Source organism: Antennarius striatus, chromosome 1, assembly GCF_040054535.1.
Source record: "Antennarius striatus isolate MH-2024 chromosome 1, ASM4005453v1, whole genome shotgun sequence".
NCBI classification, from domain to species: Eukaryota; Metazoa; Chordata; class Actinopteri; order Lophiiformes; family Antennariidae; genus Antennarius; species Antennarius striatus.
Genome location: NC_090776.1, coordinates 16,572,350 through 16,599,059, shown reverse-complemented (window position 1 = coordinate 16,599,059; position 26,710 = coordinate 16,572,350). Strand labels below are relative to the sequence as shown.

The 26,710-nt window shown below is 43.5% G+C and overlaps 1 protein-coding gene across 2 annotated transcripts in view; it reads left to right on the top strand.

Annotated features, from left to right (window-relative positions):
• The first annotated feature begins 365 nt into the window (after window positions 1-365).
• Window positions 366-26,710, top strand: part of gse1b (Gse1 coiled-coil protein b) — a 168,932-nt gene continuing 142,587 nt past the window's right edge. The window contains exon 1 of one of the 2 annotated variants that reach the window (XM_068318226.1): window positions 366-524. In XM_068318226.1, coding sequence (XP_068174327.1) covers window positions 498-524 — 27 coding nt within the window. In that variant the 5' untranslated portion in view covers window positions 366-497. Of the gene's footprint in view, window positions 3,108-26,710 lie in introns of both variants that reach the window. The other variant, XM_068318147.1, reaches the window with a different exon arrangement.

The following is a 26,710-nucleotide window of genomic DNA, read 5'->3' as shown; positions in this document are numbered from 1 at the left end:
ACACACACACACACACACACACACACACACACACACTCCATCCCCGTGCATGTGGACAATCCGTGCATGAACAGTACCTGGACGAATGGGCAGCAACTACAGGAGTGTGTGTTCTCAATATGTGCAACAACAAGAACAACAACACACACACACTCACACACACACACACACACAAAAAAAAAACGTTACCGGGGGCAGACAGGGGGTGGAGGTAGTCTTTGGGGTGTCGAAGCGGGTCCCGTGAATCGGGGATGGCGCTGCGTTACGATGTGAGTGAGTCAGCAGCCAAAGTTTGGAGACCGCAGGCAGGAAAGTTTCGCTGGAGAGGCGACCCGTCAGCCCAGGTTCCTCTTGTCTCATCACCGACGGCTTGTCAGCGCAAACATGTGGACTACATACTTTTGGCGCTGGTTGGTGGGTGTTCTGAGCCCATGTCTCCCAGCCGGTGAGAGATAACAGTTAACGGACTGCTGTCTTCGCTGCACGCCGGCGTTTCAATGGACTGTCGTCTATCTGGTCCTTCAGTGAGTAAAAGACTAAAGCTGGTTGCATGATTTCCTGACCTGTAGATAAGCGTGCGCCACGAGAATGACTTAACAGTTGATATTAATACCATGTAGTCTAGTATAAGGTGTTGAAAAACAATGAACTCCCCCCGTGACAAGGAACTGGCACCCTTATCTCGGAAACACCGACTGATGGCTGCAGCTATGCCCGGCGAGGACAGCCCCTTGCCCGGTAACACTTCTAGGAGTGATCGCAACGGAATCGGGGGACTGGTTCACTGTTTCATATGTGGAAGCGGAGTTACGCCGGGAAAGGAGCTGAGTTTACAGGTGACTTATCAAAAAGAGAGGACGCCGTTTTTCCCGTTTCTCCAGAACCAGGAGCCAGCCCCCGGCGCGGGGGACTTGAGCCCGGATGGATACGCGCGGGTTTGCGCCGTGTGCCACTGCTTTCTGACGGAGCAGTGGAACTCCTTCGAGAGGAGCAGGACGCCCATCGAGAAGCGCATGTACTGGCTGAAACGGCCGTACCAGTGCGACTCTCGCCGGGTTCCACAAGAGTGGAACATTTCCTACGATATGGACAGGAGGGTCGGTGCCGGCGGTCAGAACTACGACGGGGGCGCGGAGTCGGACTTCTCGTCTTTCTCTGAAAACGAGAACATATCAGATCAGGAGATGGATTTGGTCGACAGAGCCAGTGTGGGCAAAGACAAGTGCCCGAGAGCTTCTGGCAAATCTCCAAGAGACAACAGCAGGAAAAACACTGTCATCACTGTCAAACACAGCCCGGATTCCCAGCGGGTGATCCGCTACCCGGTGGGTGTTTACGGGGCGCAGGGATCTCCAGAAACGGAGCGCGTTCTGCCACCGAGGCGCGGTGCTAAAATCATCAATAATGTCTGTCAATCAACAGAATCAAAGACCCTGGATAGATTTCCTCCGCGCTGCTATGACAGTCCTCTTTCTGATACACCTGTGCAAGACAACGGGGTCATCATGCGCAACAAGCCGTGGTTGGAGGAGGGGAATGTCAGACATGCGGAGCCGCGTCACATTCAGCGTGCAGCCGACGGCAGCTGTGCTTCATCCAGACATGCGTCGCTACTGTCCAGGGGAAGGGGCGAGGGTCACCCCAACGCTGCCATGTCATCCATTGGAACCGCTCCCAAGGAAAATAAGTCTGACAGCTGTGAGGAGGATGAGATGAACGTCACAAATGATGAAGACACAGACATATTTGGTAACAAAACAGCTCCAACAATCAAGTATAGGCTTCATAGAGACCTCTTGGGGAGAAAGGGGGCTCAGGTGAAGCACAATGTCTGTCCAGAGGAGTGTGTTTGCTATATTTGTGGCAGTGGACTAAAACACGCTGGCTGTTTTAAAGTCAGTGTTCAGAAACAGGAGAGGGAAAGGGGTGAGCCCTTCTTTCCTTTCTTGTGGCTTCACTCCCCTCCGCAGGGTGCAATGCCCATCAATCCTGCAGGTACAACCCTAGTATGTGGGAGCTGCCACACCTCCCTCATGCAGCAGTGGCAGAGCTTCCAGCATGCCGATGTACCTGTCCTGCAGCGCCTGTATGTAGTCCCCTTCAAAAAGGGGGCTGCTTCTCTCCATCCTTCGAAGATTAATCCCCAGGAGGGGAAACTCCTAGAATCCATGGAATGCATGAATGATCCCCGGGCCTCCCTGAAGGCCTGTTTCCTTTGTGGTCTGGAGCATGGAGGAGATATGAGAGTAGCATATGCTCAGGCTGGTGTGGGCAAATCTCGAGGTGCAATGTATTTTCCCTTCATCAACATGTTGCCTTGTCCACCCAACGCCGAGGCAGTGAGGAATGGCCGAGTACACTGCTGCAGACATTGCCATTTTATCCTGGAGGAGATCTGGAATGCTTATCGACTCAGCCTTAGTGAGGACCTCATCACCTCTGTCAGCTCCTTCCTCATCAGGTATCACGCTGCCATGCCCGTCCAGGGCTCCGGACCAACTCATTCCCAGACAGGTGTGGCCTCTCACAGCTCAGTGTCAGTGTGTTACCTCTGTGGAGTCGAGCTCTGTGCAGGCGGGGAGTACCAGCTGCAGGTCAACCCACCTGGGCGCCGCAGGGAGAAGGAGCCCTTCTTCCCCTTTCTCACCGTCCACCCTCCTGCGCCTCGCGCCAAGCCAGTCGACGCCACCGGTCTGGTTTCAGCTTGTAACCTCTGCTACCACGACCTGCACACCCAGTGGGCTCAGCATGAGAGCAAAGGCCTGGTCCCCTCCGGCGCCAACCTCCAGGCGCCCAGCTCCCCCTGGGCCCGCCAGTACAGCTGTGAAGCTTTCGTGTGTTTCTTCTGCAGGCAGGAGCAGCGCAGACTTGGCAGGCTGTGCGCTGTGACTGTGGCCAGGCTGCCCATGTTCCTGTACGCGCCTCGCAGCGCTCGCACGCTCCTCGTGGATGATGGGAGGAGGTTGGTGATTGGCTCATGTGTGGAATGTAAAGCTATGGTACAGGTGGGACAAATCTTGCAGCAGGACAGGGATAGGCTGGGACATGGAGCCTCAGACAGGGAGAAGACAGAACCTGAATCAGACTCACCTCAGTCTGGACCCAAGGTAAGATCAAAGTTATTTACATGAGACCCACAGCTTTTAACACAGGTTAGGATGACCTTGTGTTGGTTCTGTAATTATATACACTGGAGTAATGTGTGTGTGTGTGTGTGTGTGTGTGTGGGGGGGGGGGGGTGTCTGCAGTTGCAAATTGAAAGTGGTAGTCAGGCAGGATGTGCAAGGATGAGCCAAACGTTTTCATCAGTGCACTTTCACTTAACTCTATAAACAACAGTGGAAATGTGAAGGCCAGGGCCAGTTTTGTGTTTGCCGTTTTGCAAGTGTTCGAGTGCGTATTTATTTGAGTAAGCACAACTGATAATGTCTCGCTCAAGTTTGTTTTGTTTTGAACTAGCTAAAGATCTTAAACTGTATTTTTAAGGAGGAACATTTCGTTTTTTTATAAGGACAATATTTATGACAAAAGCAAAAAAGTGTTCTTACCCAGATGAACTCCACTTCGAGAATAAACTTTAATAGTATTGGCTATAATATTGTTTTATTAATCCCTAAAAGTAAAGTAAAAGTAAAGTAAAGTCATTCATTCATTCATTCATTCATTCATTCCTCTCATCTACAACCACTATACAGGCCACAGGCTATGCTGGAGCCCAGCCCTGCCGGCTGCAGGCCAAAGGTGGGGTACACCCTGCATGAGTCACCAGCTCATAACGGACGTATTTATAATCAGATAAACATAAAGTAAACAGGTGCTGTATACAGCCTATTTTCAACATGTCTGATTCTTTTTGTTCATATGAAAATAGACACTCAGACATTACCAAGTCTGCATTCCCATGATGTATAAAGATAGATTACAATTAGAATTCACTAATAAATGTATATATTAAACACTGATGATTACTTCTGGCAAGACTTGGAGGAAGTTTTGTGTTCACATTCTTTTTCTCCAAGATAAAGTTGTCAAAAGGTTTTGAAATTTTTATGTAGGGGTGGATCTCAGGCCACGGAAGTATTCATTAAATTTTCAGGATGATCCAGACACAGATGTGGATTCTGAGATGGGAAATTTCTATAAGATATTTTACCAAAATAATTTAAAAAATAGTTATAAGCCAATCAAAAAAAAAAGTTTGTCCGAGAACAATTTAACTTCATCTACTGTACGCAACTGGATCCAGATCTGGATCAAAATCATACTCGTTAGTGGCACATCTTCGTTAATAATTGTTCACAGGATTTTATTTTATTGGGGAAATGCTTTCCCATTGTTTAGCTTTTACTGACAATGACCCTGGCGGAGATGTCTGTTCTCTCAGTGCTTTCTAGTCTGTTCCTTGTAAACACCAGATGAGGATGATCTCCCATAAATGGAATAGTGAGTGGGCAGTGCGGTTCCCTGTGTCCCTTCATCTCAAACAGTCATTCCAGCTCTAAATCTGAAGGACTCTGACTTTATAGCAGTGTGGCTGATTTCATCACGTTAATTACTTTAATTGAAATTCAACACTGTGTTGTTGTTCTGCTTGATAAGTGATGAAGCTTGTCCACATGAGCTGACTCAGGGAACAGTATATCTACATGATTCCTTACAAAGTGAGAGGTTATTCTGTAATTTTCCACTTTCTTGCCCTTTTCTTTTCCATCTCAAGCATTAATTCTCTCAAAACACTTAAAAGCCCTTCCCAGATGTAAAAAAACAAAACTGGTAGCGGAAACCTAATTATCCAGATGAGCGATAGCAGAAGATGAAAAGATGGATGGTGATGTGCTGATGAAGAGCTAAGGAGCATTTAGATACTCAGCTCACACATACAAACGAAAACTGTCCACCCGGGCATGGTATCCGAGGAACATCTGTGGATGCCATTCACACTCAGCAGTCTCAGCGTGTTGCATACTCATGCCAGCTGTCTGACGTATCTGCTTCACTTTCTGTGTGTCCTTCTAAGAAGTGATTGGTGTAACACACTCATGGTTTCACTTACAACCTCAGAAATCAAGTCTTTATTTTTCTGCATGTGAGGCAGTTATCTCTGAGCCTATAGGAACCTAATGTGAAGAGCTCATAAACAATGAGAACAGCTTCTCCCTGATAGGGTTTGGACATCGCTGGTTGAGTGTGATAAGAGTGACTGTGGGGACAGGCAGGGTTTCATGGATATCATTTTAGGCTGCTGGGGTCACAGGTGGTACGGACCATTTTGGTCTGAATGAGCCAGTGACCTCATGGCTAAGAGAGTGTCAGTGTGCATTTCCGTGCAGAAGGCGGGGTGTGAAAGCACCCCAGCATAACAGGTGCTTTGTCCTTTAGTGTCATACTATATGCTTGAGAGGGTTTGTCATCACTGGAGTTTAGGCTGTCAGGAGGGAGAGCCCATCTGGTTCCCCTTAGCACTGTGTGTGCCTGGTGAAGTGGACAGAGGAACACATGTTCGCATACAGTTTGTCTATTCTATTCAATTCAATTCAATTCTATTCTATTCTATTCTATTCTATTCTATTCTATTCTATTCTATTCTATTCTATTCTAGTCTGTCGACTCTATGATCTTAGTATTTCATTTAATAAAATCCAGCTTATTCAGGTCAATGTTAAAGTCACTGTTAAAAAACAACCATATAACAGCACAAACAAATTCACCCTTGGTGTCATACTGGCACAGGTCAGTGTAATAGCAGTTGTATATCACACACATATATTTATGTGGAGTGGTTCTCATGTTCTCTCTTGCTGCTGCGTGTGTAATTAGTATGTTGGATGTGACCTGACCTTTGACAGGTGTGTAAGAATAGTCCACCAACCGGTGTCTGCGGAGGGGTGACTGGTCAGCAGATCTTTCACTTGCACTCTCAGTAGAACCAAACTCCTGATTTTTGGTTGATTCTTTAAACTTGCTGTAGGATTTTGACTGATTTGAAGCTAAATGACAGCCACACTGTTACAAATGTGAATGCTTCTCTCAAAATTTATCTATAAATGATAAAGTCTTTCCCTTGCCTTCATAAATTTCTATGGAGCAGAGAAGCCTCCAAATGCTCAAATGGTGTGTATGGTTGTGATTCTAGACTTGGAGGGCTATTTTGAATTATGAGGGACACGTGGGTGAAGTTACTAAGATTGTTTTTTCGGCAAATTGTATGTGAACTTTAGTCCCTCAGATAGTCTTTGGCGCTTACACTCCTTAGGGAGATTGACATCTAAGAACATCATTCCTGAGCATCAGAAAATGTTTTTATTCCCATGGAGTGCAGACACTGGTGACGGTGGCTGATGACCCTGGTGACCCTGGGGAAGTTCATGACTGGTGAAGTTGGTGAATTTTGTTCTCAGTCCTCACACTGACAGTGGGACGAGATCAGCTTGCCGGTGCTAGGGACAGAAGAATGATTTCAAAACACCAATACCTCTTGTGAGTGCACATAATGCATGTACAGGTACTGCATGTTTCTTAAGTTTACACAGTCATATTGCAGTACAGACACCTGAAATTTAAATTAACATTTTGTTAAAGTGGAAAATTTGAATCAACCCCATATTTTCTAGAGCTCTTCTGAGTTAGACCGAAAAGTGTATAAAAGATAAAACTGTTTCAATCGTGTCTTTTAGTCATTTAATGCATATTAATGTAATTAATGAAATGCATAATCAAATGTGAAATTCATTAAAATTGTTCTTAATACTTGATTGCAGATGGAAAATCCTTTTTCTGATTGCTGATGTGATACAGTTCAATCTCAATGTGTTTTGTGAACTCACCTTCACTGAAACTGCAAAATGGACATGTTGGATGTACAAAATGCTTAAAAAGCTGCACACACACCTAAATCCTGATAAGTGTCTGTGTGCAATGAGAGAAATAAATTTAGAATGGGTAAGAAGGAAGTCTAATTTGAGCACTTTTCAAAAAAACAATAAAAGTGTTTATTGATTAATTACATACATTTTATGGGGGCGGCATGGTGGTGCAGTGGGTAGCGCTGTCGCCGCACAACTCGGCGGTTGCGGGTTCGGGTTCTGCTCTATGTGGAGTTTGCATACTCTCCCCGTGTCTGCGTGGGTTCTCTCCGGGTTCTCCGGGTTCTCCCACCTCCAAAAACATGCGCTTCAGGTTAATTGGCCGGTCCCAAATTGCCCGTAGGAGTGAGTGTGTGTGTGCGTGGTTGTCCCTCTTTGTGTGTGGCTCCGTGGTGCACTAGCGTCGTGACCGGAGCATCCCCCGCCTCACGCCCTATGCCAGCTGGAATGGGCTCCAGCTCCCTGTGACCCGCTTCGGTGGATACAGCAGAAGAAAATGGATGGATGGATGGATGGATACATTTTATGGCTGATTCCAATGAGATCATACTAATTTCACAGTCTTACATTTGAAAGTGCGTAACCTGTAATTGCACTTCTGCTGTTAGTAGAGGCTAAACTGTTGGTCGTTGTATAATGCTAAATGCAGGTGAATATGCAAATGACATTCATGCCAACAATGGCATGTTGTGCTACAGAGATGTAACAATTTGAAAAACTTGAATTGCAGGTTTTTTTCCCTCTTTTTCTTTGCAGCGATTGGCTTATCTGCTACCCATTTTATTAGAGTGTCCGGTAATTTGTTGGTTTGTTAAATATCACACATCTCTAATTATTAGTGCTATGACTAATTGCATGCAAGAGTAAATAGTGTAAAACTACAAAGAGGCACATACAATCATCAGTGATTTAGTCAATAGTTTTGCACCTCTACTGCAGCTCAGTTCAATCTTTCGGTCGCTGTGTCTGTGTATAAGAGAGATGTGTGTTCTTTGGCTGTGTTTTCTATGTTGATAAGCTGTGTGTGTGTGTGTGTGTGTGTTTGTGTGTGTGTGTGTGTGTGTGTGTGTGTGTGTGTGTGTGTACACATCTGTGAAAATTGTGTGTTTGGCATAAATGACCGACTCTGTTCCCTGAGCATGAGAACATATCCTGTAAAGGAGATTTTTGTTGTCGCAGGAAAAACATGTCGGCATCTTGACAGTGTCGCCAGGGAAGATTTATAGTGTACTGAAAGACCGAATGAGGGCAAAATTACACTCCAAATGTGGATGTTAAGTTGAGAAGGGAGAGAAAGATTATCATGACTGAATTATTTGGAGAAGAGGAAGAAAGTGGAGGAGTAGGAGTCTGAGAGAAGGTGAGGGGGTTAATAGGATTTAAATTGCAGCGAGAGGAAATCAGAGGAAAAAACCTCTCAGTTTTATCAATTTCTTCATTCTTCACAGGATGACATATTACAGCATGCTGGCCACAGAGCCTATTTTACCCAGAAAGGGGATTGTAGTTAAATTATGTTGAGGCATGTGAAGTGATTAGCATATGGTATGAGCCGTCTTATGTGTGTCTGTGCATAAGACTGTGTGTGTAGTCAAAACCATTCAATTTACAAGTGTCCTGTAAAGTTCCTCCAGCTGCGGTTTGCGCCTCTCCCAGCGGTGCATTCTGAAAGACAGCCTTGCGTTTCACAGAGGATCCTCTGGCATCCAAGGGGCTTAATTTCAAAGCTGCTGGAGGCGGGTTTTGATTTTGCACTCAAAGCTTTAATCACCCTCTTCCCGCGAGTATCCCTCAGTGCTAAATTCTTGCCCATATCGGAATGGAAAGAGCAGATCCTGCATTTAGCAGATGATTTGGAAGTGTTCCACCGTTTCATTCCTTGTCTCATCTTTTTTATGTCTCAGTTTTGCATTACCTAATCATAAGGTTACATATGGACAGATAATATCAAGCGTGTAAATGTCTCATTATGGTTTGCTGAGGCCACGTTCACACAATGCCGGAACTTTTTGAAAACGCAACTTTTTTGTTGCGTTTACTCCTTCCGTCCACACGACAACGCAGATATGCGGAACGAAAACGCAACTTTTTGAAAATGCTGGCCTAGGTGGATTTTTTTTAAAAACGCTGGGTCTGCGTTGTCGTGTGGACGGTGTATCCGCAACTTTTTAAAAACGCTGACGTCTTGCCTGCGACTAAAACCACTGTGACGTCATATTTATGGGCCCTTGTGTACAAACATGATAGATGTACGAACCTTGTTGATGGCAGCATTCTTGCAGGCGTTTTGTGACAACAAAACACGGAGGATTCCTATTGGATAAAATTTGACCCAGTACTGCCACCACATGGTTTGGCATGCTTACAGCCATCTTCGAAAATGCACTGATGCGTTTACATGTGGACGGAGATTTTTTTTTTGAATAAGCTGTCGTGTGGACGCGAATCGTTTTCGATGCGTTTTCAAAAAGTTGCGTTTTCAAAAAAATCCGTCATCGTGTGGACGGGGCCTCAGTCTCCATGTGTAACATTGTTTATGGTGACACAAATAGAATTTGCTTACTTTTACAAAAGACATAAAGCAGGTGGTTTCTTCCCAACTATTCCATGATCTATGAGGAAAATTGATTTTGAGGATTTAACATTACAGTACCAAAGTGCGTAGCATTGATTAGAGCAGTAATCCTCCTGTTGGTCGACTGGCACAACCTCCTGATGCTGTCAACACAAAGTAAAGTCATCCATTCCAAGTTGCCGCTGAGTCTGCGGAGGATGTTCACGCTGTCGCCATCAATCTCTCAACAAATTCCATTGGTTTTCAGTAAAGTTAGGTTGGGGCTTATGGCTGGCCAGTCCAGAAAGGCAATGACATGCCAAGAAACACATGAGCCAACGATGATCCATCAATTCTACACCAGCAAAAAGGAAGTTCATGTTCATCTTGAATGCTGATTCTATTCAGTATGGTGGGCATACCGTTGGTATGATCCCTGACCTGTTACCCCAGACATAGTAGTTTTACAGATGTCACTTACTCTCCATGTATGGATTAGTTTAGTTTAACAAGTTGATTGTCATTAACAAGTCAAGCGTGACCAAACTTTATGGTGTGAAATTATTACAAAGCTGGAGCAAACAATTTTAGCATATGAAAAAGGTTTTGTCAAACTGTGCCAAAAATGAGTGATTACATTTAAATTTTTTTCGCGTGCACTTGGTACGCACCAATGGTCATGAGCGATGGGTCATGACCAAAAGAACAAGATCACGAATACAAGCGGCAGAAATGGGCTTTCTCAGGCAGATAGCTGGTGTCTCCCTTAGAGACAAAGTGAGAAACACTGCTGTTTGCGAGGGGCTCAGAGTAGAGCCGCTGCTCCTTCACGTCGAAAGGATTCAGCTGAGGTGGCTTGGTGGCTTGGGCATCTGGTGCGGATGCCTCCGGGGCGCCTCCCCAGGAGACCTTGGGGGGAGACCTCGGGGCAGACCCAGGACCAGATGTAGGGATTATATCTCAACACTTTCCTGGGAACACCTTGGGATCCCCCAGTCAGAGCTGATGGATGTAGCCTTGGAAAGGGTAGTTTGGGGCTCCCTGTTGAAGCTTCTGCCCCAGTGACCTGACTATGGATAAGCGGCAGAAGATGGATGGATGGACACTTGTTACATTTGCTTTGGTCCATTCTTTGTATCTCCTGGTGATGAGAGAAGCCACACCCTGAGTAAAACAATCCTCTCGATGTTAATTAATAAATGTGCATTTTTCTGTGCTGATTCAGGAATCAGAGCGCAGGACTCTCACTAGCCTGGCAGATTAACATATAGCAGTAATGGCCTTGCCAGCTATTAATTAGGTTCTTGCGCAGTTTGATTTTGATACACTACTGTAGATGCAGAGACAGAGAACAAAAGCGCAGCAGAGACTGAAAGCAATCAGACAAGCTTCAATTATGAAACTCCAGGAGAAGAGTTTTAAATGTTTGTAATTTTCCTGGTATTTGAACATTTTTTTATGTTGGTTGTGTTTGCATGTTGAAATTCCAGATGGATATGCCCAGCAAAGATTCTAATTGACACATAATGTTAAAATGTACTGCTTGCCAAGAGGAAGGCAAGGAGAGACTGACTGACTCAAGCAGAAGTTAAAGTTTCCTCACATCCTGTGTCAGTACAGAAAGGAATGCCTTTAAGAGAACAGAAAATGACAAATCTCTGTGTAATGTGGCATTGAGGGATTAAAAGTGTGGCACAGCTGCTTTTAGGCTGGTGTTTTTTTAAGCAGACCACATTGATGTCATTGATTGTAAGGCAGCAATGTCGAAAAGGAAGTCGGGGTTTTCAGGCATTATCTAGGTGCAGACTTCCAAGCTATTTTGTAACAGAAGGATGAAAAGATGCTGACCTTTATCCCTGCAGAGCCAGAGAGTGGATGTCAATATGGGTTCAGCTCTCATGGTTGGGCTCACCAAAATCATGTGACGTGACCGTGTGAAGGGACTCACCTGCTAAACTGTTTGACTTTATGAATTTACTTTAGTTTTTTTAGTATTGGCTTCCTTGTGATAGGTGCAATCTGAAAGCTCATTCTAGTGTCAGTCATGACTTTTCCTTGTGCTTGAATGTTTATGACTGTATTTGGCGTAAAGATAGTTACTAGAATAAATTGATCAATCGATCAATTATTTATTATCATGTACAACAATCACATTAAGTAATCACTGACAATGAAATACATATGTGATATGTTCTTTTACACAATGCTTAAAAAGTAGTAATACTGTAAATTGATGAACAAAACTAAATAATAGAGGCATAAACAGATATAAAATGATAATTCACAGGCCACATGTGATTTTTTTTTTTTTGCTTTTACAGTGGTACCTCTACTTACGAAATTAATTGGTTCTGGAAGAAATATCGTAAGTAGAAAATTTAGTAAGTACAGACGCATTTTCCATGTAAATGCCCTAATCCATTCCAAGCCCCCCAAAATTCAGACATAGATGTTTTATAAAGCATAAAAATGCATCAAAACTTGCAACAAATACATGTTACAATTAGATTATTACACAATAAATGAGAGTTGTACATAATGTAAAAAAGAAAGAATAGAGTAAAGAATAAAAATAATGGTCATTTACCTTTTAACTGCTGTCCTCATTGTTTTTTGCCCTCTTTGGTTCATGCGCTCCTGCCTCACGATGCCAAACAACAGAGTGAATTCCAGTCCTCCTTCTGAACTTCTCCAACCACCCACGCGATGCCTTAAACTCCTTAAACTTCCTTTTGTTTTAATGACGTGTCGATTGTAGATGCATTACGGCCATATTCTTTGGCGAGATCAACCAAACACATCCCTTTTTCATGCTCTTGTATTATCTCTTGCTTTGTTTGTACGGACAAAAAAAGTATTTTCTTCATCTTTTCTTTTCCTCTTTTCTCCATTACTTTCTTAGGGTAAATAGCGAATACTCTAAAAGTTAATATATTTATGTAAAACTATCAGAAATGGGTCGAGGGCCAAATGACGTGGATCCTGACGTGGACGCTTAGCCAATGAGGGACCTCCTCATTGACTAAGAGGATGTCCCTCTTAGCCAACGGGATGCCAGGATGCTAGGTAATAGCCAATGGCAGAGCAGCTGTGAGAATGTTGCATTCAGGAAATTTTGGGAGCTGCGAGTATCAGCCCATACAGTATTTTTACCTTTCGTAACTCGAAATTTCTTTCGTAACTAGAGGCAATGTTTTCCTGTTGAGGCGTTTAGTAAGTAGAAAATTTCGTAAGTAGAGACATTCGTAAGTAGAGGTACCACTGTATATCATTTCAAACAATTGTTCATTTGCTAAAAAAAAAAAGCCCCACCAGCCGTGTGTAACAGCAGAAAAATCTCCTTAAATATTTTTTTTAACCTTTTTTCCTGGAGTGACACTGACTTGCCTCACAGCAAGAAAGTTCCAGGTTCAAGTCCTTTGTCTGTGGAGCTTGTATGTTCTTCTGCGGGTTTTCTCTGGGTTCTGCAACTTCCTCCCACCTCCAAAAACATGCAACTTATGTGAACTGATTGCTTCTAAATTGCCCGTAGCGGGTACAAAAGTGGTGTTTGTCTTTCATGTGGCTCCGCGATGCACCGGCAACAAATCCAGAGCATACACTGCCTCACGCCCATAGTCAGCCAGGTTAGGCTCCAGCAACACCCATGATCGTCAGAGTGGAAAAAATTGCAAGAAGAAGCAGCAGATTAGAAGATGAGATCGTTACGGTCATAACGTCTATAAGACAATGGATGGTGTACAAAAATGGTCTTCGGGTCATTTTTCACCTGGCAAGTAAAATCACTGTCTGTTACACACTAGAAAAATACCCAGAACACATTGTAACTCGTAGGAACATCTACTTGTCTATGTGCAGCAGACAGTGCAGACACCACTTTGCAGGATGCAGTACATATTGATTGATTACTAAGTTAACAAGATGTGATTTCAAATGCAAAGTTAGTGTCACGACCGTGCTCTGATGCCACAATCACTTTATCCATATGTGATAAGGCGAGCCCAGTTTCCACCTTTATAATCCCCATTAATATGGAGTTCGGCAACCTCACTCGCCTCCCAGCTCCTCCGCCTTGCTCCAACCTGGGAGGAGATCTCATCGGCCAAAAATAACTGAAAGCACATGGTGTGCAGCTGGAGCTCTTACCTTGTTTTCTTGTATTTCCCACCTATGACCTCTCTCTCAGAGGGTTGCTCTTTGAACTTGGCATCATGTTATGAGGTGAAATTATTCTGCTGTCCTTGGGAGTCTGTTTGGCTGGAACTCTTCTTTTCAGTTGTTCTAGAAAGACGAAAACATTTCTTTTTCAGAAAAAAATACATGTGGTTTACTTTTATCTTTTGGTGCTACCTTTTGAAAATCAGAATAATTTTCTAAAATTTTTGATTATTATTCTGGGCTCGAAATTGCAACCATTTTGGTCACATATGCGCCCAAATTTTTATCAGTGCGACTATTAAATATATTTGCGAGCACCGGTGCGACTAGGGAAAAAAAGCTGGTGCGCCTTTTATTCCTCTTCTCTCGTGGTCTTTGTCTCTCTCCATAGAGCAGGGGTCACCAAATGGCGGACTGCGGTGCGGATCCGGACCGCGTGATGGTTCTGTCGGGACCCGTGACCACTCCATGATAAATTCACCAGAGTAGATTTTCTTGGCGCATTTTTACTTGCAGTTCGAAGCTACAGACGGCGGGCGCTGCTCCTCCAGTTAATCCGGTAATAGCTCCACTCAGTTCAGCCAATCAGATTGTTTGTCTACCCTGTGCTGTCAGCGTACCAGGAAGTGAGACAGCTCGCTACCGCTGTGAGTTTACCGCTACAGCGGAGCACAGAAGAAGGGAGGTTAATGAGGAAAACCTCAGGTTAACAATGAGTGGATGAAATTTATGTTTATTCCTCCGTCAGGCAGTTCAAAACCATTTTACCTCATATGGTCTGAACACGTAGCATGAATTAAAAGTGGTAACATGAAGCGCCACTATGAAACAAAGCACAGATCTTTTGCGCAGAATTATCCCCTGAAATCCGAGCTGAGGGCAAAGTGACCGAGAAAAATGCAAACGAATGTTCACTAAAGGTATGGTGGAGTTTGGGGCAACATAAAACATCTTTTAGTGATGGGACAGTTGTGAGTAACTGCTTAAAAGCTGTTGTTGACATTTTGTTTGGGGGAAAACAGAAAGATGAGATGTGTGGAAAAACTCCCAACGTCAGCTTCAACAGCAACCAGAAAATCAGAAATATTAACAGCTTGATACAGCTATTCAGAGAGCACCATTGTGTGTGTGTGTGTGTGTGTGTGTGTGTGTGTGTGTGTCAGGTTCCTTCACAAAGATAAGGAGCTCTTTGCTGAGTATAACATCACTATGAAACACACACAAGGGGAGAGGACATTCATGCAGTAATAAAAGATGCTGATCAAGTCCAGTGGTCTCTTTCACCAACATTACAGAGACCACCACAAGGTGACCACCACCACCACAAGGTGTGTGGTCACCTTGTGTACTAGGCTACTTGTGTACAAGTAAATTACTGGCAGGCTACGTGCCCCTTTCTCTCAAGAAGAAAGTCCTGTTTGCATTTTTCCCTGAAAGAGCCCGTTTTTATTCATGCTTTCTGAACATGTTAATGTTTTTTTACTTGAAGTCTAGGCCTTCAGTTCTTTAGGCTGGGATGTCTTTAATTTACGAGAAAAATAATTTTTCACCTCTTTTTGAACTTTATTTTTTAATTCTGAGGTTTGTGTGTTCTTCAATCTAACATAAAGGCTTAAAATTTATTTTCCTGGGTCCTTTTATTTATGATGAGGTAAAAAAGCTAGCTGTGCACTCACTTAAACATATCCTGCATTGAACATTGATAATAAATGATAATGTGGACATAGGGACCGGCTATAAGACACAAACTGGACTTGGGTTCGGACCTTTTACTAAGAGGAAATTTTTCTAACCGGACCTCCGTGACTTTTAATTGAATATCCCTGGTCTAGAGGGTCCTCCTGAGGAGAACTTTGTTGCTGGGCCTTCAGTGAAAAGGTGGATGAGAGAGGGACTGAGAGCCAGGAGACCCAACTAATGTTACAAACATGTTTACAAAAGTGTTGACGGTTCTGTGAATAAAATACATGCCATGTTACATATATTGTCTGAACGCCTTGCTTTTGGGTAGGTGCTCCTAAAGTCTTTGCTGGTGCTACTAACTTCTAAATTTGGGAGCACCAGCGCTACCAAGGAAAAAAGTTAATTTCAAGGCCTCTTATTGATATTTTATCAGTTTCACCTGGCAGTGTCCTTCAATAAAAATGTTTGCCCACAACCACCTGAATAGACAAGGTGAAATGATAGCGAAGATGACAGTGTAACCATGAAACTACGAACCCTGCTGTGAACTATGAACTATTCACCTGGCCTTGAATGTCTGGATTGTCATATCAATACGTCTCCTCGACACCACTAATTGTCATTAATGTGGGAAGTCAAAACAGAACAGGAAATGTAAGAAAACACCCTCTGTGAATCTGGACACATCATTACACTTAACATTTCTGAGCATACCAGCAGTGAAAACAATTCCTCTGCAGAGTTAGCCAAACTCTCTGAACTCAAAGTTCTGAGAAGGATACTAAGCTTTTAACTTTCATGCCTTGCTATATTTTCAGACTTACAGGCCTAGCCATAGATTTATTCAGTGCGTGTATGTGGTGTGTTTGTGTTAACCTTTACTTGAGTTTGAAGAGATTGTGAGAAACTTGTTTCTTTTTTTTCTTTTTTTTGGAAAACCCATCCTTATCGAAGACTGTACCGTTGAATTTGCAAGTTGTTGTATTTGAATGCACACATGACAATCCCTGTCTGCCATAACAAAAACATTTGAAATGTAGGCTTTTTTCACGTTGTAGACCTGTTATGTTTCACTTCCTGTTCCTGTCCCGCCCATCCTCGTCTGTGTCCACCTGGTCCCTGATTGTGTTTCCTGCACCTGTGGCCAATGACTTCCCATTATTCTCTTTATATCCCCCCTATGTGTTGCCAGTTCATTGGCGCCTTTGGTCTCATCATTGTCTTTGAGTGTATGATCCTTGCCTGTTTTGTGACCTTGCCTTTTGCCTGACGTTTTTGACACCTCTGCCTGGTTTTGACTTCTTTCCTGTGTACTGACTTCTGCTTAGAATTAAACCTGCATTTTGGATTTTCCACTGGTCTCTATTGTGCATTTGAGTCCTTCGTTCCCTGTGCTACATTCATGACGAGACCGCCCTTCCTGTCCTCACTGGTTCAATTTACTACCAATCATTCAAAAATGACAGCTATACTACAAAGAAGTAATCTCACATAAACAACAATAGAAGCAACATTTGTCCAGGAGCTTATCAATATTTTGATGATGAAGAGTTTGCAACCTGTGCTTGTGTTACCAGTTCGTTATACCAATTCTTATTTTGCTTTCTCTAATAAACCTTACTGTGATCTGCGGCTCTCTCTTGTAAGTATTAGGGTATGCACTGCACAGATATAGAGTTCACTAGATGTTTCCTTTTCCTGCTCTACCCATTTCCCTCCCCCATCCCCTCTTGGTCGAGTAACTTTGCATTACAAGACAGCCCCAGACTTTTGCAGTTTAGAAACCGACCCATATTTAGCACACAAACTACCCATGAAGAAGAGTTGTGTGGACATAGTGTTTTCCTCACAGGTTTTTTAAAAGATATTTTTAAACATGTAAAGATTTGAATTTTTGTCTGGCAACAGCACTTTCAATAATTATATCCTGAAAAAGAAGAAAAGATACAGATCAACACACGGTCAAGATAGAAATAGTTTATGAGTCTAGACTACAAGTCACAGCAGATTTGTTTCCCCCGTAACATTATGCGTCCTAAAAGCAAAAGCCTCATGATAATTTGACTGTCAAATATGATTTTAGAATCACTACTTGCAGTTTTCAAGGTTTTTTGGGTCAGGCAGTTTTGCCAATGAAGCACAATCAGCACAATATTAGCTAAACATTCAGTTAAGTGATGAGTCTGTGTAGAGAATTCTGTGTGAGGGATTGTCTAATCTGTGATTCCAGATGATGTATGCCAGTAATTTTTAGGATGTCATCATGTTGTGTTTATCCAAACATAAAAGACATAAAAGACCTATCCCTGAAGTTAAAACCAAAAAAATTGTTCTTGCTCCTATAATTCAGCCAAAATCTAAGGGATTTTTCCTTCCTGACTCGAAAAAAATTATTCAAAGTCTCTTTTTCAAGCAAAAAGAAAAAAAGACAACGAGTGAAAGTCTTTCACCTCCTTTGTAAAGAAAAATTTGAATATCACTGAAACAATAATGTGTTTTGCGTCAGTGGAAGGTTCTATGAAAAATGTGTATTTTGTATTTCATCAGAGAAATGCTAGTTTTTTTGTGTTACTTTCTCAGTCTTACTTACAGCCTTACTTTCCTGTAGGATTTTTTGTAACTTGACAAAACCCCCCTCTTAACTAGATAAAACAGAGGCTTTCAGCATCTTCTTTGCAGAAGGTAAATATTTTCTTTTTACTCTAGTTCTAATGTTTACACCCTGAGGTTTCTCACAGACATTTTCTGTACTGGACATGTAACGCTGTGTAGTAAATTCTTCTGTTGCCACATCGGAGCCTGGCATGGGATGGCAGGAGGCCAGAGAGTGGAGGTGTAGTAAATCTCACTCCTGGAGTCTGGGTTTTACAGTAGTGAACCTGGTTTGGCTTTTGGTAATTATAGAGGACAGAGTGTAACGTAACTGTGGCTCAGTTTTCTCTGCCAGCTGCCTTCTGGCCATAAAACATATTCACCCTCCGTCACATATTAATGCATGCATTTGCAGACGTGCACTTCCATACCCACGTGCAGTATGCAATCTTTTGTCATCATTTGCATACGAGCAGCTGCAAGTGTGTGTGAATGTGTGTGTCCATGCACTCATGTGTGTGCCAGGTGGTCGAGAACACTAGCAGGTGTTTGCTCTCGTGCAGGCAAATGCAGCTGGATTGTGCCACAGCTGTGTATGTGCATGTGTGTGTGTGTGTGTGTGTGTGTGTGTGTCTCTTTCTGCACCTGGACACATCTGAATTGCGTGGCAGCACAGTAGCTAATAGCAACCTATTTCCTTGCCAGACATTTAACATGTACCGTATGCTTTCTGTTGACAGGATATTGTTTAGTTCTATGAAGTCCTACTCATCAGTCATTTCTCCTTCAGACCTCCCAAGTAAAGCTGATGGTCTGTGCAAACAAACTCTTCATTCTCTTCATTCGACACTTTGTTTCTTACTTTTATACGTCGTCTTCCTCCTGCCCTCGTGTTCACCCTCTTTTCTGATGATGGGGTGAAGCGAGGGACTCACTCTCACTGTGCTGTCAAGACGACTGGATGTGTCAGCTGGAGCTAAAATAGCTCCCTGTAGTGGACTAATAATACACGACACACCCTCTCCAGCAAACAGCCGGTGGATATTTTCAACCTCTTTCTGTCAGCCAACCAAAACGAGACGTTGTGATTATCATTGCTGGTGATCTTTAGGGAGCTTATTTTGGCTGAAGAAGACATTTCCTCCCCTGAATCACCTCCTCCTCCTCCTCCTGACAGCATCCCAAGTCCCGGCCCTGACCTCCCCCCACCCACGCCTCCATGCAGCCCGTCCAGCCACCTGGTCTATCAGATACTCAGCTTGCCCTGCCAGCTCCGGGACAACTGAGGAAAGAGACGGTGGTCTTTGGAGGAACGAAGTTCACGGGCTATACGCTAGCCCTGTGTGCTAAAATGCAAACTTCAGCTTAAAGTGACTCTCACATTGTGTGTTTTTTTTTTTATTCTGACATTTTACTATATGAGGTCTGTCATTATTGATCTGTTACATGTGATCTGATATGCATTCTAGTCACACCTTTGAATTGTTATTCTAGTTATTTGTTAAAACCGATTGACTCCACGACTACTTCACGTCCAACATCATTTAATGTGTTAATCCCAGCAGTCTGCTGACATATAACTTGCCAACTTGGTCAGTGGCACTTCCCACATAGGCAAAAGTGTGCAATGTGCTCATCACAGTTAATGTGCAGCACACGGTCTCATGGCCACAGTGAAATAGCCAGAGCGGTTAGCCACCTGAGAGCATTTAATGGTTTTAGGCCACACAATTACTGTACATGGAGATAACTTGGTGTTGTATCAACTTTTATTTGCTGCAACAGTTTAAGGTTAGGAGATCATTCCACGTAAAACTGATCGTAAAGCCTCGCAGGTCCTCGACGCGTAGATCCGTCCTCGTGAAACGCGTTTGGAGGCAGGAGCGTTCTAGATGGTTTTCATGTTCCTCTCCTACACAGAGGTCTCTAAAAATAGCATTTGGCTTGAGTTACGTGTCAGAGGTCTTGTCCTCTCACTTCTAGTCTCTTTCTCCTTCTCCTAGCTATATGTTGTGTCCACCCCCCCATCCTCGACCCACCCCCATCATCTCAGTCCTCTTTTTTTTTTAAATTTCTTTGCACCCTTCCACCCTTTCCCCTCTTTTACACCTTTCTCCACTGTGTTCCTCACCCCCCCCCCCCTCCCTTACCGCCTCACCCCCTCACCCCCTCACCCCCTCCTCTTCATCTCTCCCTGTGGTATTAGCAGGGCCACATGTTGCTGGCCTTCCTGGTGGTGTGAGCCCCACGGCAGGCCTTGGCTCCAGGCTGACGCGTAGCTGTGTGTGTGTATGTGTGTGTGTGTGTGTGTGTGTGTGTGTGTGTGTGTGTGTGCGTGTGTGTGTGTGAGGCCACTAACACAGTAACCTGATAGTGGTGCGGCTGAGCAGTACAGAGCGGAGCGGTGCTGTGATTTATCCCGCGGGCCCAGCAGATGGCTGCAACAGGAGTTTGTTTAAGTTTGCTTCAGAGCCGGGAAAGCAGCCAGGAGCACAGAGAGGGCCTGCCAGAAAAATGTTCACTGACTCTGGATGCCTAACCACACTACTCCCCCTCTCCTTCCCTACTGTCTCCCCCTAACCCCTCACAGCCCCCTCAGTCCAACACACATGCAGACACACACATGCTGTTGCAGACTTTCTGTCGCTACTCTCCTTTTACCCCTCTCTAATTTCTTTCTTTCGTCCCATCTGCTTCACATGCATGCTTACATACATATGCGCACACTCACAGTTGCACACACACATTTCTCTATTCTGTCAACAACATCCCTGGTGTAGACATGATCTCACACCTCTGGAGGGGGGCATTAGAGACCCCAGAGGTACCCATTCTGATCGGGGTCTTCTGAACACAACCACTGGGCCGGTAATTTGTCTCTCACACTACAAAGTAGAAAGAAACAGGAATGTGCCTGAACACATCCAGAGGACCATATGCACTACTTTGTGATTTGCATGCAAAAACATTATTTATGAGTTCAGTCCCGTTTTGATGTTAGTGCTTTGTCTTTTCTCCCGTCACGCTGTTCCCTGTTTGCAAAAGGTGACGACAAGTCCTGTCACACGGCTTCAGGTCACCCAGTGTGATAACACCTGACCTCCCTCTCCACACATCAGCTCTGCCTTTTCAACCTTATCTCCCTCCCGGTCCTTCATCCTTTATCCTTATTTTTTTTATATTTCCTTTCCAGACAAGTAGTTCTTCAGCAAATATTAAAGGTTATAAAAAGTCTGAATAAGATGAAGTAGCACTCGTAAGAGCAGAGAAAGTTTATTGTTTGATTGTCTATGTTTGTTCACATCTCAAAAACTTTCCGAGGTATTTTATATTTGGAGTTGGATTGGAATGTTAGCTAAAGAGAAGTTAGCTACTTTATGAGATCAAACCAGGTATGAATAACTTTTTTTACTTTTGCCATCGCTGAAATATAGCACCTTTTGATCATCTTTTGTATTTGGGGAATGTCATTAAAGACACACAAATAAGTGTGATGAAGGCTGACTAAACTCAAAATAGCCAGGATATTCCACTACTGTGATCAATCGGATCCACATCAGACTTTAGATTTGTATTTTCAGAATTAGCAAATTTATGGAAATTTACTCCTTCTGAAAACTCCTAAAATACTCATGATGAACAAAGGATTCCAAAATCCAGAAGTAGGTTTCCAGGTTCATTGGATTATGTGGTATTATTTAATTTAGCTCAAGCAAGATCTGAGAAAAGTGTAGTCATCTTGACAGCATCAGTTGATGTGGGAATCACCCCCAGGATCCAAGATGTAGCTTTGGGATACCTGGAATTATTTTCTTATTGTTGTCCTCCCTGTAATGTCCTGTAATATGTTTGTACCAAAGTGAATACAATTTGATTGGATAAGGAGCAATTAAAGATCATTTAAGACAAACTTAGGTGAGTTAGTGATTTTTATACTCCTCTCTAAATTATTTTCTGCCCTTCAGTCCACACATCCTCACATCAACCAGGTTTTCTTTCAGTGACACTTTTGTCAGATCCTCGTTCCGTCTTTCTGCTGTGGTTTGTTTCATTTTCACGTGTTGGATTCCAGGGTTTTGGCCAGGCAGTAACACTCATAGAAGATCGCCAATGTGGACCAAGTCATTCGGCCACTAAACCCAAACATAAATAATCATACAGGGAGAGGACATTCTTGTGTTTCTGTGTGTTCGAGTGTGAGTAATGTGTGTATGCATGTGCGACTGACTCTGTGGAGGCTGTCAGGGCCATTGTACTTTGGCAGAGAACCTCATTTCCTCTGAAGCAGCATAAGTCACTCCTATAGTTCCTGGAATAACAGCTGCTTACACTGACTATTGTGAGTTTTATCATTTTACATTTTACATGTGCACTTGAAGTACGAAGCCTTAAGACGACAGAAAAAGCATTATTCCTGGACTTTTCCAGTATGACTAATGAATGATTGTCACATCATTTCCAGTAATCAAGCTTTCACTCTCTGAACTTTTTGCACGTATTTCCAGAAAAATAAAAATAAAATTATAATTGGCATTGTATCCATGAATCAAAAGACAGCTTTGGTTTCTTGTTTCCTATTACCTGTACTAGTAAGAACAACGCATTAAACATGTCTGCAGTGTAGCTGCTGCACATATTTACGTTTCACTCCGACTTGTGATTGTCCTCAAATTACCACTAACACAAATCAAATCAACAACAAACAAACAAACCAAAAACAACAACAACAACAACAACAACAACAACAACAAAAAAGCCAGCTGCTGTTGCATCCCACTGTTGGGCTGCTTCCATAGAAACAGCTCTGTACAACACTCTTTATTCCTAACCTTTCTGTCCCTGCACACACACACACACACACACACACACACACACACACACACACACACACACACACACACACACACACACACACACACACACACACAAATATACACATGAGTTGAACATCAATCAGACAAGCAAAGAATAGAGGACTCCTCGTTGGACTCGTGATCCGCCTGCAGCTCTGCTCCTTAATATCCTCAGACTGAGGAAGTGAGTTGGTCAAAGGTCACTAACACAGGAGCGCACTAATGAATATTTATTTACACTCAGTTGACTCTTCCAGACATATTACCTTAAGTGTGTGTGTGTGTGTGTGTGTGTGTGTGTGTGTGTGTGTGTGTGTGTGTGTGTGCGTGTGCTTTACTTTCATGTTTTATAATGAAGGTAATGAAGCTTTGTAATTGCTACATATATACATGCATACACTCATCCATCCATTCACCCACCCACCTGGGCTGTGAGCTATTCAGAGTCAATAATTTACCTCTTATCGTATTAGCCAGACTGCTAATGCCTGTAACTCAGAATGTACTGCAGTTGTTAATTTTCAAACAAGCAGGTTTTTTTTTAATGGAGTTATTTCAGCGGTGCCCTCGTGCTTTTATTTCAATGATAATTAAAATCCTTTGAAATCAGATTATAATTAGATTACAATACATAAAAAACCAAAAGCCATTCCTCACTTGAATTTACCGCAGGGTGTCTTCATGACACATCTGTATGTTTTCAAATAGAGTTGAGCATGTGTTAAAAGTTTTTTTTTCTCCAACCACACGTGTTTATTTTTTTATTAAAACATCCATATCACATATCTCATCTCGAATCCAATCTGTTTCAAATTCAGTCCACTGCAGATCAATGAATACAGTTTGACAAACTGCAAAAAAAAAAAAAAAAACAACTTTAAAAAATGGTTCTGTGAATTATATTGATGCCTTATTACCCATGTCTGCACTCTCCCACATGCTTGAAAACACTTTGTGTTTGGTCCAGGACAGATGGGGTTTGGTGAGCCAGCCTTTGTCCACCTGTTGGTTTGCATGAGCAGAGCGGGAAGCACAGCAATTTCAACAAACTAGAGCCTCAGACACACTGACGCTGGCTGAGCAGAGATCAGATGTTGTTTGACGTCAATATGGAACATGTGTCTTCACTGTCGGCCCGATAGGCTTTGGACCGTGTCCCAGGCTGCACAGCCTCACAGGTGTCAGAGATGTTCAGGGTTTTACAGTTGTATGAGAAAGACAGGCAGTGTGAGCTCTATTGTTTATTTGCACATGTGAGAGCGATCTGTGCATCTTGAGTGTGAGCATCTGTCATTGTACATTAAATGCTTTTTTAAAAATATGTGCTTGGCTGGATTAGTACGCCTGGAGTCTGAGCTGCTTTGATGGAGCACAACTGAGCCTGTCAGCGGCCTTAGATCGCGTGGACGTCTGTGGTTCTGGATCTCTGTGATAGGTTATTTAACTGGCTTGCAGTCCCACTCAACAAGCTGCTATACATTAACCCATAGACCTGCTGCAACCGTGGGAACACAGACACATTTGTAGATGAGCATGTGTGTGTGTGTGACAGAGAAAAACTGGGGCCTACTGCTGAGATAAGGCCCGTTGACCTTGCGACCTGGAGTTTACTGTGACGACTTCGTCTCAGATTACACTTAGCCAAATGTTCCCTGTCTGCTGTCATGAAGGCAGGAAGGTCCAACCTCTGGAACAGAAACCTTTTCTAACCCCCTTGATGGATGATGGTCTTCTGTCCAGCGTTATATCTATCACAGTAAAATGGATAAGAGCACTCCTAGATGCACAGTGCATTGGCAAAATAATCATAATGGTGTGTAGTGTTTACATTTACAGCATTTCCAGTTGTTGTGCTCACAATAGCAAAGTTTCTGAAATAGAATTCAGTAAAGTGTTGGTGTTGTGTGTGTGTGTGTGTGTGTGTGTGTGTGTGTGTGTGTGTGTGTGTGTGTGTGTGTGTGTGTGTGTGTGTGTGTGTGTGTGTGTGTGTGTGTGTGTGTTTTCATCGGTTTGCTCTTAGCTTGCGACATCAGCTGTGTCAGTTTGTTTAACAGCAGGATGATGCGAAAATGTCTGGATGGATTTCCGTGAAACTTGTGGACCCCACAATTGCTACTTCAAACTTTTGGCACACATTCAGATTTTGTGTTCATTTTTAAATATTATGCGATCTTGGAGCATTTTTGAGTATTTTCTTTCATTTCTCTGCAAATAAAACTGAGTGTGATTACAGAAGTCAGTTTGTGCCATTGGTGTGTATAGAAATAAAAATCTACTTCCACCTCTATTAAACATTTCCACAGGGGCCTCTGCCCTGTGAATTATGGTGACAGTTTGATTTCGGATAAGGCTTGATTGAATTAAAGGGGACTGTTGGGCCTTGGCGGATAAAGGCGCTCAGCTGAATGCCAATCTAGTTACTTTTGGATCACTAGCTCTCAAAAATTTTGCTGGACAATTAAATACGTTTAAATGCCAGACGAAGTTGGACTCGCTTAGAAATGACTTTCTGTTTGTACCCAGTGAGCAACTGGCAGAGAGCTGGTGGGAACAGAACCCCAACCCAAGCTGCCAACAATCGTCCTTTTCTCACCTGATCTCTCTGCTTTTGCTCTTCTTCGTCTTCTTAGGCAAAAGATTGTTGTTAGCGATCTGCATTTATATTTGTGTGTGTGTATATGTATATATATATAAATATATATGAATATATATATATATATATATATATATATACATTTGCATGTTTGTGGATATTGTGCATATTAGTGCATGATCCATGCACAGATGTTCTCAAAGGTTCCAGTTTTAGGCAGTAGTTCTCCCTCTCCCCTTGTAGAGAAAGGGAAGTGTCTAATAAAAGGCGGGTGTATGAGATGGGGTGAGTCATACGCACACGCACAGAAAGAATGAGTCTGCCTGCCCCGATCTCGCCGTGATTGTGTGTGTGTGTGTGTGTGTGTGTGTGTGTGTGTGTGTGTGTGTGTGTGTGTGTGGGTGTGTGTGTGTGAGGGAGAGAGTGAGCGAGAGACCGAGGCAGGAAGCAGGGAGGGAGGTTGTGCCAAGCTGAAGCTGAATTCCTGCCAAGAGTCTACTTGTTTGCTCGTCTGGCTGGAGCCAGAGGCTGACCTTATTAGCTTGGAGGGCAGCCGTCTTATTAAAACACATCTGGCACTCAGGGAGCCCAAATAGTCCTCATATTGTCTTCCTGCTTGCTCCTGACCTTGCGTTACCTAGCAGGAATGCTGACAAGGGCTTCACGCATCTGTTGAGAGTTTCACCAGGGTCTCCCCCCACTACCACCCCCTCACCACCCCCGTCCACCTCCCCTCTCCCCCTCCACTCGTTTCCACCCTTGCTGTCTTTGCTGGCGCCTGCACGGTAGCTCTGTGGGACCTGTTTTTCTTCCTCCCTCTTTTTCCTTTTTCCTCCCACCATTTCCAAACACCACCCCTCAACACCACAACAAATCTTCATCATAGCGTCCCGGTACCCCCCATTGAGGTGTGTGTTTGTGTGTTTTTTCTTGCCAGGTTGCTGTTTCGATAGAATTATTCCTGTGTGTATTTGTTTTATGACGAGGCTGTAACCTGGTCCTGTTTAAATAGCTCTTTGCTGGTTATTTTAAAGTGTGAACGGTGCCGTGTCCGGGGGCTTCTAGCTGGGCTTTATTGTCTATTTGGAGAGGGGAGCTTTTTTATGATGCAGAGAGGAGCTGTGGGTAGAGACACAGAGACTCGGGCTTTTACTGTACTGGAACAAGATCCCTGTAGGCTTCACAGCAGATACATAACTTAATGCGTGGGTGTGCTGTCTTCCCTCTGTGTCAAGCATATTCTTGTGGCTATGTCAGATGTTCTGCCCTCCTTATGCTCGCTGCAAAGGTCCAGGTGGACTGCTGCTCACTGGCCTGGAAACATTAGCAGACTTAACACCTGTAAGTACCTGTAAGCTGCTGCAGATGGAAGTGAGGCGGTCCACGTTCCACACCACTGTTCTAATCACTCGTG